Source organism: Rhinichthys klamathensis, unplaced genomic scaffold (genome assembly GCF_029890125.1).
Source record: "Rhinichthys klamathensis goyatoka isolate OS25496 unplaced genomic scaffold, OSU_Roscu_1.1 h1tg000003l_1, whole genome shotgun sequence".
NCBI lineage: Eukaryota > Metazoa > Chordata > Actinopteri > Cypriniformes > Leuciscidae > Rhinichthys > Rhinichthys klamathensis.
In genome coordinates, this window is record NW_026606556.1 from 1,942,803 (window position 1) to 1,956,330 (window position 13,528).

General features: G+C 39.3%; 1 protein-coding gene across 2 annotated transcripts in view; it reads left to right on the forward strand.

Moving 5' to 3' along the window:
- Nucleotides 1-577: 577 nt before the first annotated feature.
- Nucleotides 578-13,528, forward strand: part of csmd1a (CUB and Sushi multiple domains 1a) — a 663,682-nt gene continuing 650,731 nt past the window's right edge. For both annotated transcript variants that reach the window (XM_056249348.1, XM_056249359.1), the window contains exon 1: nucleotides 578-859. In XM_056249348.1, the coding sequence (XP_056105323.1) occupies nucleotides 802-859 (58 nt within the window). In that variant the 5' untranslated portion in view covers nucleotides 578-801. The remainder of the gene's footprint in view (nucleotides 860-13,528) is intronic.

Here is a 13,528-nt window from a genome sequence, read left to right on the forward strand (position 1 = left end):
CAAATAGAATCTTACTGGATTAATTGGAAATTCAAACTGGATGCTCTGATTGTTGAGTTATAGCCTACTGGATATTGTGGAATATGAAGGCCTAACTCTTGTTAAGCTTTTTGTATTGGAGTAATGTCTTGCTACTGGGCAAATGAAATCGAGGAGCTACAGGATTTTTTAATTTTCATTTTTATTTCTTTGGATATCACGTACTGGTCTCATTAACCTATTTAGAATAATACTAGTAATGTTTACTAAATATACGGAATACTGTTTCGTTATATTACAAATAATATGTTGTATTGAAGAGAATTAAGATTCCGTTATGATCAGACCAGCGAAATTCCATTAGGAATCCCATACGCATTTAAAAAAAAAAAAACTTTTCCAGCCATTTCTTCAGACTGTTCCTATTAAATCATATGGCTCACTTAAAAGCGACTTTACGAGGTGATGTTTTTATGTGGACCCATAAGGATCTGTGGACTGCCGCACCAGACTGTAGATCTCCATCCATATTCCCCTGTATCACACATGATGGTTGAGTCCAGCGCCTTCCTCTAGATGCGGACTGCCTCATCGCTCCATTCTGTCTCCACGGTTTTGAGCGAGGGAATCACTTTTGGTTCCAACACCACCGTGTCTCGTCTTTGCAGTGGACATTCTCGGTGATATGAGAGCTAATATAGACGAATCCGTGTGCCATCGGCGTCAGATGTTCTTGCCAAAGCTGGATCTCTATGCATTACTGTGATCGGAGAAAATAAAACGCAAGACACCGTGGCGCTGCGTGGAATTACAGCGGACACCATGGGCTCATTGAAGCACATCCTGCTGCTTTTCGCAGGTTTTGTTGCCGCAGCTCACGGTAAGTTGAAAGTCTGTTTTATAAGCTGGGTGTCATTGCCATTATTCCCTTGGAGGAATAGGACTTCTCTTGGGTATTTCTGCAAAAGTCCTTTCAGACCTTGAATATACGTGGATGTGGATTTTGCATTTGACGAAGCCATATAAAACTTGGATGTGGCAAGCAAAAAGTGTTTGAATAAGTTATGGCACAATATAGGCCTATAGCCTATATATATATATATTACCAATAAATACACGGGGAGATTACGCTTAAATGTTGTCAGCATAGACACCTTCTTAACTTCAATCTGAATGTCTGATTGAATGAGAGACAAGATTGCTCCGGAGAAATCCCTAGGATATTGCATTTTGATTGATTATAAAATCAATTTTATTTTTTATTATTTGTCACAATGCCTGTTAGACTTTAGGGCTGAGCAGGGAAGGGAGAACACGCGCTTCATTATTTTCCTGAGAATTACATCATGTGATGTATTACAAACAAAAATGATCAATAAATAAAAACAAACACAAAACACGAAGGCTATTTTACATCACGTGTTGGTATAAACTTTTTTTGGATCAAAGACAGCTGTGTTGTGTAAAGAAAGGCCTTATAGCCGTCTATGGTCTTCCAACGGTTTCCTTTCCATTGAGGTTCTACGCATTATTTTATTATAGTATGTCAGTGGATTGACTTTGCAGGCTGTCAAAATCGAATTTAAATATTTACAACGTATATTCTGTGAAGGAGCTATTTGATATTCTGAAGGAAGAATTTGCACATAAAACATTCGACAATGAAATTGATAGGAGACTGATGTATGATGAAGTTAGACACTTGTAACTATAAGGCTATATGGAGATTTATACATTTAGATCGTTGAATGCATTGCGTCTTTATTTGATCTATTTAAAAAAAAAAATTACAGACAGGTTACACATTTCAATGGATATACGTCTTATTGTTGTAGTAGCTACAACTGTTGTAGGTTCTAAAGTGTTGTTAATGTTGTTGTATGTTTGCAAGGAATCTTTTAGCTCAACAAATCGTTCTTCTTTTTAACTTCCATTCATGTATTTCATTTTGTTTCTTGTAAAATCTACAGTATTTTACAATGTTTGTCAAGTTTTTACATTGTACTTTAACAATACTTACAGTATTGAAAAATAATACTAAATATAATAATACTGTAAACAATATTATACTCTATTTCTACAGTGCATATGTAGGCTTTATAAAGGCACCCAGGGTAGATTATGTTGTGTTTTTTGATACTTGTTGGTTTTATCTGTGCTGCTGAACTTATTTTTGGTTCACCTTTAGCAGTTTGTGTTGTTGGTTTATTTTGTAATATAAATGAGACAGGTTACATATTTTGTTCATACTCAGGCTACGAGTATGAAAATAATTATTTTATTTTATTCTAAAGTTAGTGGAATTTAGTTTTGCCCCATTGTGGATGTTACTGTGTAAGATGTTCCATGAGTCTGAATTATTAGGTTAATTTTGAGCAACAAATAAGTTTTTAAATATTTATTTCTAATAGTAGGCTATAATATGACCTTCATGTCTTCTTCTCCTCCCCCCCTCTCTCTCTCTCTCACGATGTCCCTGTTCATAAGTTTTACTGTAATTGTTTCAGTCGTTTTAACAAATCTGTTAAAGTATTCAACGACTTGCTCATAACACAAGACACTTTCTTGTCGCCACCTACTGGCGTAAGTAACAATGTAATGTACAGAAAAAGTCACTGAACAGTGAACGATTCTAAACAAATCGTTTAGTCAACAGCTTTATAAGAGCCACTGAGATGAATCAAAACTGATTTTGATTTCTGATTTTCTTCTTCTTCTTCTTCGTCTTCTTCTTCTTCTTCTTCTTCTTCTTCTTCTTCTTCTTCTTCCTGAAGAAGTAGTACTTAAGTCCTTATTTTTCTGACCTAAAAGTGTATGGGCCATAAATCGTAGAGACCCCAAAATTGTCCGACACTAGGTGGATCTATAATGATGCAGTTTGCATTTTGGATCACAACTTTCATAACTCATAACTAAGAGCTAGAAACAAAATTTCATTTCCGCCTATGCAGTATTTTGCTTTTTCCAAATTTACATTCTAAAAAAAAATAAAAAAAATAAAAAAAAATAAACAAACAAACAAACAACTTTTTCGAATCCCTCCTAGGCTGTTAGTCCGATCTTTACCAAAATAGACACACAGCAGTTAGGGATGGTGCTAGCAAAAAGTTTGTTGTGCGCATCCTAACATTGTGATCCTGAGAAGAGAACTGTTGCTTCTTATTAACTATGATCTTATAAACGATTTACGATGATATTACAGCTTGAATGTGTCACCCAGAAGACCCTAAAGGAAATGCATATATGATTTATATTAAAATTTGTTGTAATTTGGAACCAATGCTAATCGAACATGAGTCCTAAAATAACCATAGAATCTTACTGGATTAATTGGAAATTCGAGCTGGATGCTCATTTGATTCTTAAGTTATAGCCTACTGGATATTGTGGAATATGTAGGCCTAACTCTTGTCAAGGTTTTTGTATTGGAATAATGTCTTGCTACTTGCTCCTGAGCATCATAAGTTTCATGAATGTATGATGGTCAGGAGGCTAACAGCAAATTCTAAACTCTCAGGCATTTCAACTGAAAGGTAAAGGCTGTGATATTAATTAATATAAATGAAATTAATAAGGAATCTTTTAAGCCTACTCTTTTTTCCATCAGTTTTCATCCCTTTGAATGGAAATAAATGCATTGATAGTTCATTTGTATAGCAAAATGTTTGCTCAAAAGTTTGGGACCGGTAAGATTTTTTATGTTTTTAAAAGAAGTCTCTTATGCTCACCGAGGCTGCATTTATTTGATTAAAAAATACAAAACACCCCCAGGAATATTGTGAAATATTATTACAATTTAAAAGAACTGTTTTCTATTTGAATATATTTGAATATATAATTTAATCCTGTGATGCAAAGCTGAATTTTCAGCATCATTACTCCAGTCTTCATTGAATGAATGAATGAGGCATTTATATAGCGCTTTCATATGCACTACTGTACACCCAAAGCGCTTTACAATCATATCAGGGGATCTCTCCTCAACCACCACCAGTGGTCGGTTTGTCAAGTCAAGTCACCTTTATTTATATAGCGCTTTTTACAATACAGATTGTATCAAAGCAGCTTCACAGTGATAACATGAAAATAATACAACAAAGTTTGTTTCTAGAAGAAAATTGCATCAACGTCCACCTTAAGTAAGGCAGATCAATAATATTGTTGAATATTAAATGTCCCCAACTAACTAAGCCAAAAGCCAAGGCAACAGTGGCGAGGAATTTTCTATTTAATGAATAGAAAATTCAAAAGAACAGCATTTATCTGAAATAGAAAGCTTTTATAACATTATACATTACCGTTCAAAAGTTTTGGGTTTTTGGATCAAAAGTGACAGTAAAAGACATTCATAATGTTACAAAAGATTATATTTTAAATTAATGAAATAGAACTTTCTATTCATCAAAGAATCCTGAAGATTTTTTTTTTTTTTCAGCATTGATAATAATAATGAATGTTTTTTGAGCATCAAATCAGCATATTAGAATGATTTCTGACGGATCATGTGACACTGAAGGCTGGAATAATTATGCTGAAAATTCAGCTTTGCATCACAGGAATAAATTACATTTTAAAATATATTCAAATAAAAGTTATTTTAAATTGTCATAATATTTAACAATATTACATTTTTCCCACTTACAAAGCATGTAGAAGTCTGTAATTTTTTATCATAGGTACTCTTCAACTGTGAGTGACGGAATCTAAAACAAAAATCCAGAAAATTGCATTGTATGATTTTTAAGTAATTCATTTGCATTTTATTGCATGACATAAGTATTTGATACATCAGAAAAGCAGACCTTAATATTCGGTACAGAAACCTTTGTTTGCAATTACAGAGTTCATACGTTTCCTGTAGTTCTTGACCAGGTTTGCACACACTGCAGCAGGGATTTTGGCCCACTCCTCCATACAGACCTTCTCCAGATCCCTGAGGTTTCGGGGCTGTCGCTGGGCAAAACGGACTTTCAGCTCCCTCCAAAGATTTTCTATTGGGTTCAGGTCTGGAGACTGAAGGACCTTGAGATGCTTCTTACGGAGCCACTCCTCAGTTGCCCTGGCTGTGTGTTTCAGGTCATTGAGCAGGTCCTGCCGTGTAGTTCTGGGCTGATCCCTCACCTTCCTCATGATCATTGATGCCCCACGAGGTGAGATCTTGCATGGAGCCCCAGACCAAGGGAGATTGACCGTCATCTTGAACTTCTTCCATTTTCTAATGATTGCGCAAACTGTTGTTGCCTTCTCACCAAGCTGCTTGCCTATTGTCCTGTAGTCCATCACAGCCTTGTGCAGGTCTACAATTTTATCTGATGTCCTTACACAGCTCTCTGGCCTTGGCCATTGTGGAGAGGCTGGAGTCTGTTTGATTGAGTGTGTGGACAGGTGTCTTTTATAAAGGTAACGGGTTCAAACAGATGGAGTTAATACAGGTAATGAGTGGAGAACAGGAGGGCTTCTTAAAGAGAAACTAACAGGTCTGTGAGAGCCGGAATTCTTACTGGTTGGTACGGTAGGTGATTAAATACTTATGTCATGCAATAAAATGCAAATGAATTACTTAAAGATCATACAATGTGATTTTTACTGGATTTTTGTTTTAGATTCCATCACTCACAGTTGAAGAGTACTTATGATAAAAATGACAGACTTCTACATGCTTTGTAAGTGGGAAAACCTGCAAAATTGGCAGTGTATCAAATACTTGTTCTCCCCACTGTATATATATACACACAAAATCAATTATATATATGATTAATTGCATTTAAAATGTGTATATATATTTTTATCCTGTAATACTTTCACATTGATTCTCCAAAATAATGAAGAAACAACATAAAGACAGTAGCCTATATTTAAAAAAAAAATTTGTTTTACTAAGCACTATAAATTAAGGACTTTATCACTGATACCTTATATAATTTCCTTAATTTTAGCCATTAATTATAGCCATTCAAGATTACAGTATAATTGAAAACATACATTTTAACATTTGATTAACATTAACGACACAGACAACAGCAGATTTATTACGCTGCTGTCACTTCAAGACCTGACACACATGAAGCGGATCTGACACATCCTATTTTCTGACTACTCATTACGTTCATTTAACACTTTTAAACTCATTTAAGACTGTGCATACAAATATCATCGTCAAAACAGGAATTTTACATATTTTTGTGTTTTTTGTCCATTCATGTGCAAAAGAGAACTCAGTGCTGCGCTGGCGCGCTGTCTGCGGCATTCTGTGCGTGTGTTTCTGGGGTTTGTTCCGCTTCACAGATAGCGTGCCAGTACAGATTAGGGTTGCGCGGTATACCGGTACTGGGGAAATACCGGTATATATTTTATTTCAAATGGTACAATATCATGATTTTGTTAATTTCGATACTTACACTGCTCTTCCGCAATTCACCGCTAGGTGGCAGTGTGCAACCCAAACTGACACGGCTTGTGTGTGCGTTGTTGGTTGTTGTCACATCCAGTCGGCCGGTTGCATTCGGTCTAGCCGCAGGCCCGCAGAAGTTCAAATTGGATCAGAAATTTCCGCATACGCATATGATAGGAACTCCACGCAGCTCCCATACTACTCTACATTAGAAAAGAATAACTTCCGATCTCTCGCTTGATGTTTGTCGGAGATAGTGTAAAAGCGGCTTTATAGTGTGATGCAATGTCTTTTGAAGCCAGAAGCAATTAGCTCATTTTGAGAGATAGAGGGGAGACGCAGTACTGCTGAAATTACTTATCACAAGAAAGTTTTCAAATTACTGATTTGATGTGATAATCTGTGTTGATTAATTTATATACGCTTTATAAACGTGAAACTTGCGAGAATGAATAAAATTACGCGCAAAAGCCGCGCCAAAGTTCAGACCAGTATGGTACCGATTTAATATCTATACTACGGTATTAGATTGTGGTACTATACTGAAGCCAAAATTGTGGTATCTAGCCATCCCATGTACAAATTTGAGTTATTTTTTCCTTATCACGCTTCAATGGTTTATTAGCACTTGCATGAATGATAGCGTGATCATATACTGTAGTGCAGCCAATTAGCCTAGGCCCTACATGACAAAAAAATGGATGCTGCGTTAATTGCGTATTTTTTAAGCGTTAAACTGAAAAAAATGTATCGCATGCCCTAACGCTTAATTTTGACAGCCCTAATATAGGCTATATGTGTGTGTTTGTGTGTATAATCGCAGATTATAAATCAACAAAATGTATAAACATCCTTGCACAAAGCATGTAAATGAATGTTACAGGAAATGCAGTCTTGAAGCCTGCTTACCTCCATTACCTCACTGCTAATGTACTTGTGTGAATGAACACCTTTGCTCCAACTGTCTCCTCTCTGTCTGTGAACTACAATTCAAAGGATACTTTCTGTATTCCCATTATTTTCAACGTTTTAGAGGACATGCTTTTTCAAAAGAATTAGTGATGCTGCAGGCACTTCCACTGCTTCGCAAGCCTGTGAAAGAATCATTAGTTTTGTCACAGCTGTGCCATCAAAGTTAATGACAATGACTGCTGCTATTCCTTGTTCAAAGGCATCTGGGGAGTTTTCAGGGACAGACATTAATTAATCTAGTTTTATCAGCCATGATGTGCAAAATAGCAGAAAGCAAGAAAGTTTATTTGTTGTTAAAAAATGCATCAGTTTTTTGGAGTAGCATATTTAATATTTTTTTTAAATGTTTTTTTTTTCCAACAGAATGTTAAGCTTGATCATTGCTTGACAATTTGAGTCAAGTTTAAACAATGGCAAGCACTGAACAATTATCTTTATTGCTGTGTATGATCCTTACAAAAAGATAATAACTGGAAATCTTTAGACTCCCCTTGCTTTAAGACTTGGATGAATGAAATTTTATACGAATAGAGAGTATACTGCACCTTCCTTGGAGCCCAACTACACCGCTGATTTTAAATAAGGTGACCACTTGGTTATTGCTATGTTGCAGGTCAGCAGACGTAATTTTTGGGGACACGTGGTAGAACAATAACTCATTATTAGTAAACAGTGTTAATTAAAATATAAATATTGATTTATGTTAGATGGAAAGCCTATTGGAGTGATGTTGGATGATATTAAACTTTAAATTGCCAATAAGCTTTATAAAATGTTAATTGTGACTGGCTCTGTGTGACTGGCACTCAATTTGCCTAGGTTTAAGTGATATAATATGGGACATATTCATGCTAAATTTCCTTAAGCAGAGACATGCAACTTTAATAGACTATACAAAGATTACATGTGTTTTTAATGGATTCAGTGCATATTAAACTTGTAGCATGTTTTCGTCGGATCTGGTAGCTTCGAGCAGAGCCTTCTCATCCAGTATGTGTCTGTAGAAGTCCTGGCAACTCACTGTAGCTAACCTTCACCAGTTCACTTTTGATGAGGTTTACAGTGGCTCAGCTCCTTTGCTCTGTCCACGCATCCGTCATCAGCGAAAACACCCTCTCCGAACGCAAAAAAACGGAAGGGCAAAAAAAAAAAAAAAAAAAAAACCGAACTGGCCTTGAATTTCTTTGTTACTGATTATGTCCTCATTTTTTCATTAGTTTCACCTGTGTTTGGTTACCATAGGTTCTATCCCTGTATTTAGACCTGTTTTTAAAGTGTTCTGTGTCAGTTCTCATTTTCATTAAATGATGTTTCATTAACAAAGTTCGGGAGGAACACGTTCAAGTGATCTATCCAATCAGCACAAGAGGAGGCCTATACAGTATATACACATAGCCGACTCACCTATGTTCCTCGACAGTTTTCAGCATCCTTCTGCCACCCCGACGCCTCACTCTTGGCTGGTTCCTATCACAGCCAGGAATAGGAAGGAGTACTTTGCTCGGTACTCTTTTACTCTATCTGATAATTTGTAAGTGTGAACTCATGAAGTGTGGTTCAATCAGGATCACTATCATCAAAGATGATTGACAATTAGCATACAGTTTGGATTGGCGGTATGGTTCTGTTCTGGGCAAGAACTCCCTGCCCATGGATAAGAGCAGGGAGAGCAATGATATCCAAAGATAAACCAAAGATTCCGGGATACATTATACAGTCCATGGAGGAGTGGAAGGTGGGAGGAGCCAGTAGCAGGAGGAGCCGCATGTTGAACCAGAGGCCAGCCAGGACGAGGCCCCAGGGCGGAGTCGAAGGTGGGAGGAGCCATGGTGGAGACGATTTGATGGCAAGCACCAAGGGGACGACCGGCGGAGATTCTGCCATTGAAGATGGAAACCCAGGTGGAGATGAGAGGCCGATGAGCTCACGCGAGACCGACGAGGAGCCGCGGCGACGGGCGTCCAAAGTGTAGCCAGATAACCAGAGGACAAAGGAGAAGCCGGTGGGAGGGCAGAGCCAGACAGAGCCAAAGGTGCAGGCGGGACGATGTCCGACCAAGGCGAAGCCGGAGGGACAAGGGAGCCCAGTGAAGCCGTATGGCAGATGGTTCCGGTGGAGCCGAGGGAGGAAGGAGCCAAGTCAAGCCATGTGTCGACAGGCCGCGATGGAGTGATGGGCATAGAGGCTGGAGGCGGAGCCAGGGGATCCGCTGTGCTGGATGGAGCTGGTGGCCTGAGGACAATAAGCAGATCCTTCCTGCGTGTTGGAGATGCAAAGGAGCTGAAGGACACGAGTGAAGACGGGGCTGAGGAACAGGCTGTTTAAAGAGGTGGGAGAGGGAGGTTGAGCGGGCAAACTAGAGATCCCGGATATGCTGGATATACGGGAAACGTTTGAGACTCAGGAAACGCTGGAGACTCAGGGGGCACTGGAGATTCAGGGGTGTTAGGTATCACTTCTCCAAACCAGTCAATAAGGATCTCCTCAAACAAATCCTTTAAATCATCAAAATGTCCTCCAGAGACCAAATCAGACTCACACACAGCTCCACTAATACTTCCTCAATGACATACGCCGTTGCCGGCTCACGCACCTGGTCAGACACAGGGGCTCAGGCTCAGGGGCGATGTCCTCTCCTGTCCTCTCATCCGGTTCAGGCTCTTGCATCATGGCAGGCTGATCTCCCTGGTCTACGGAGGGCTCAAGCAGAATCTCCATCATGTCACTCACTGGTAGCTGAAGGCTGGTCTCTGGCGGTGTGTTCGGAGTGGGGCTGGTGACGATGTCATCCTTAGCGGTGCCGACGGTGTAGGTTGAACCGCAGTTCACCAACACCCACTCAACGAACTCTGCGACTGATCCTCGAGGACCCACACCGGGCAGGCGAGCCTTTGTGCGCTCGTTCAAACTGGCCAGATAGAAAGCACACAGGGTACGGTCTGGATAGTGCATGAGGCTCGCCAGATAGAGGAATCCACAGGTGTGGGCCAAGCAAAGCAGTAGCACATGCTGATACGGTATCGGTCAGTTCTTATGTACGTGGTATTTAAGCACACGAAGACGAGGAATAATACTAGGAGATAGACTTTAATAACAATATTCTGGAAACAGGGATAAACGCAGGACACAGACACGCTAACGTTAACGAGAACCGACAAACACTAATGCCGAGTTCACACTGAACAATTTTAGGCCCGATTTTCGCTCGCCGACAGGTTTTGTGAGATCGCCGACAAATGCCCGAAATCAAAGGCAAATCGGTGCTCGTTCACGTGAGTGACAATCACGCAGTGTGAATTATCAAAGACGTGTTCTGACTACATTTTAAGGGTCAGGTCATTTAGAATTACCTCTATAATTTAACAGCGGCATGTTTTCACATCTTACATGTGAGAAAACAAGTAAAGGGCAGCCTTCATGTAAGAGGTCAGTTTAATATGGTTGGGGAAAAATCTTTTTAGTCACAGACCTATCAATTATTTACAGGGGACATCAAAGCAGACTAAATTAATAATCAATTGCTATAATAATTATGAGAAATAAATAAATGGAGAACAAAATAACAAAAAATTGTGATTCTAGAGGAACCTTTGGGCAACATGAAATCAAAATTAATTAACAATTACAAGACATATTCTTTCATAATTTCTTTCATAAACACTACACTGTAAAAAAAATCTGTAGAAATTACAGTATTACTGGCAGCTGGTTGCCAGTAACTTAGTGTAGTTTTAAATTGATGTTATTTACTGGCAACAGTTTGTTCAAAGTTAAATGAACATTAAACATTAACAAGTCTTTATCTTTACAGAATAAAACTAAAATAACAGCCTCATGCAAAGCATTCTGGGAACCAAAATCTGAAGGAAAAAAAACAGAAAAAGGTTGATGAAGATTTCTGGTTCCCAGAATGCTTTGCATTAGATTGTTATTTTATAATTTTATTCTGTAAAGACAAAGACTTATAATGTTTAATGTTCATTTAACTTTGAACAAACTGTTGCCAGTAAATATACATCAATTTAAATCTACAGTAAGTTACTGGCAAACAGCTGCATAACTACAGCAATTTTTTTACAGTGTAGGATACTCATTTTGGAAATAATATTTAAAAATTATATTATTGTCACACTGTATCTTGGAGACTCTCTCGACAAAGAAGTGTAGAATCCATGGAAAACATTATTTTAAATTCAAAACCAAGAAACTCAGGAATATCCAGGCAGAACAGCATCAAACAGACAATACAGCATATAACCAAGGGTACGTTTACACGTCAACGACATTCTTTTACTACAGTTAACTTAACTCGAGCCGAACGCACATGCCTATAGACACATAGACATTTGCCTATCTTTGCCTATCTTTGTAATTTTATCTTCACAAAGCCAGAAACATTCTCTGTAATCCCAATTTTAGAATGTTCTCTTCTGATTTAAAGTCCCTTTTTACTTCCTTTAAGAAAATATCAAAACCTACACAAAGGCTTCGAAAACATCATCCTTGAGTCTGTATGGAACCTTGAAGTTTTCATGATGTCAAAATGTTATATTGTGTTCATTTGTGTAATTCTTATAACCACTTGTGATGATGTCTGTATGCCCCCCCCCCCCCCCCCTCCCCTTATTTCTTATTCTTAATATCTGTATCCTTTCATTTGCAAAAAAAAATAAAAAATAGACTAACGTAATAGCCTATGCATGTGCGTGATGTCACCGGTTTCACAGATTCGCGTTTTTTGTAGTTTACACTGAGATTATAAGGGGTTCGGTTTCAAAAACGTACACTTTGAAACCCGTTTTCAACTAAAAACCTTTTATGCGTTTTTGCCGTTCATTTACATGACAATGGCTTTTTGGGTGCCTGAAAACGCAAACTTTTGAAAACGGGTTTCAAAGTGCAAGTTTAAAAAAAAAGAATTTTAGTCTTTTTCGCGGATCCTTCTGAATGGGGATCGTTTTGACAATGGTGTCGTCTGTACGCGGAAACCTCAAAGGAAAAACTTCTCCGTTTTAGTGAAAAACGTACTCGGTTACTAACGTAACCTCGGTTCTCTCTAGAGAGGGAACGAGTACTGCGTAATAGCTTTACGCTAGGGGAAAAACTCTTTTCCACGAGATATTGAAGCCAAAAATTATCCTTAATTTTTTATTAATGTAAAACGCTTTGCAGCAGCAAGCAGACATAGGCGAAACAGCTCGCGCGCCTATTGGCTGCTCTTGCGGCAAATGCAGCAGCCTATCGAGAGAGACTCTGCGTGACGTAATGACCAATGGGGGCAATTCGCGCCCATATCGTCACGTCCCGCCAGAAAGGGCGTGGTCTCACCCTATAAATATGCTCGTTAGGCTGGTACAAGCTGGTTTTTATCGCTGAAGCGAACCAGAGCGTATTCCAAGCACGGCAAGATACGCAGTACTCGTTCCCTCTCTAGAGAGAACCGAGGTTACGTTAGTAACCGAGTACGTTCTCTTACGAGAGTATCTCTCGTACTGCGTAATAGCTTTACGCTAGGGGAACACAATGCAACACGCCGTGCGTACAGGGATCCAACACCAAAGTCCCAAGGGCCGAAGCCCAGGGCTCATGTAGTGCATAATCACCATAAACTCACATAGAGTGGAGGAAGAGAGGCTGGAAGCGTCATTCCCTATAAAAAAGCACCCAGCGGGGCTATCATATGACAATAAAACGCGCAGCCAGGGTGAAAGCTTTCAGCCTGATCTGGGTGGCCATACGTGTGTCAACACTCATGGGGCTGCAGTAAACTCAGCATCTGGGCCGCACAGCGGGGCAGATAGCACTGAATTTTAGACCGCCAAAAGCTTAGCTTGTAAGGCGGGTACCTCCAGGTTATAGTATTTTATAAATGTAGACGGCGAGGCCCAGCCCGCGGCCGTACAGATATCTTGCAGGGAAACCCCGCTCGACCAAGCCAAGTGCGCTCTGACACCCAAGGGGCACTGTAGGCCCTTTGCAGAGTAAGCGAGCGCAATGGCATCCACTATCCATCTGGATAGGCTCTGTTTTGAGGCGGCGAGTCCCTTGGAACGCCCGCCAAACAAAACGAAAAGCTGCTCCGTCTGTCTGAAAACAGACGAGCGTGACACATAAGCTCTCAATGCCCTGACGGGGCAAAGGAGACTCGCGTCCTCCTCCTCACTGAGAACCGGAAGGGCGGACAGG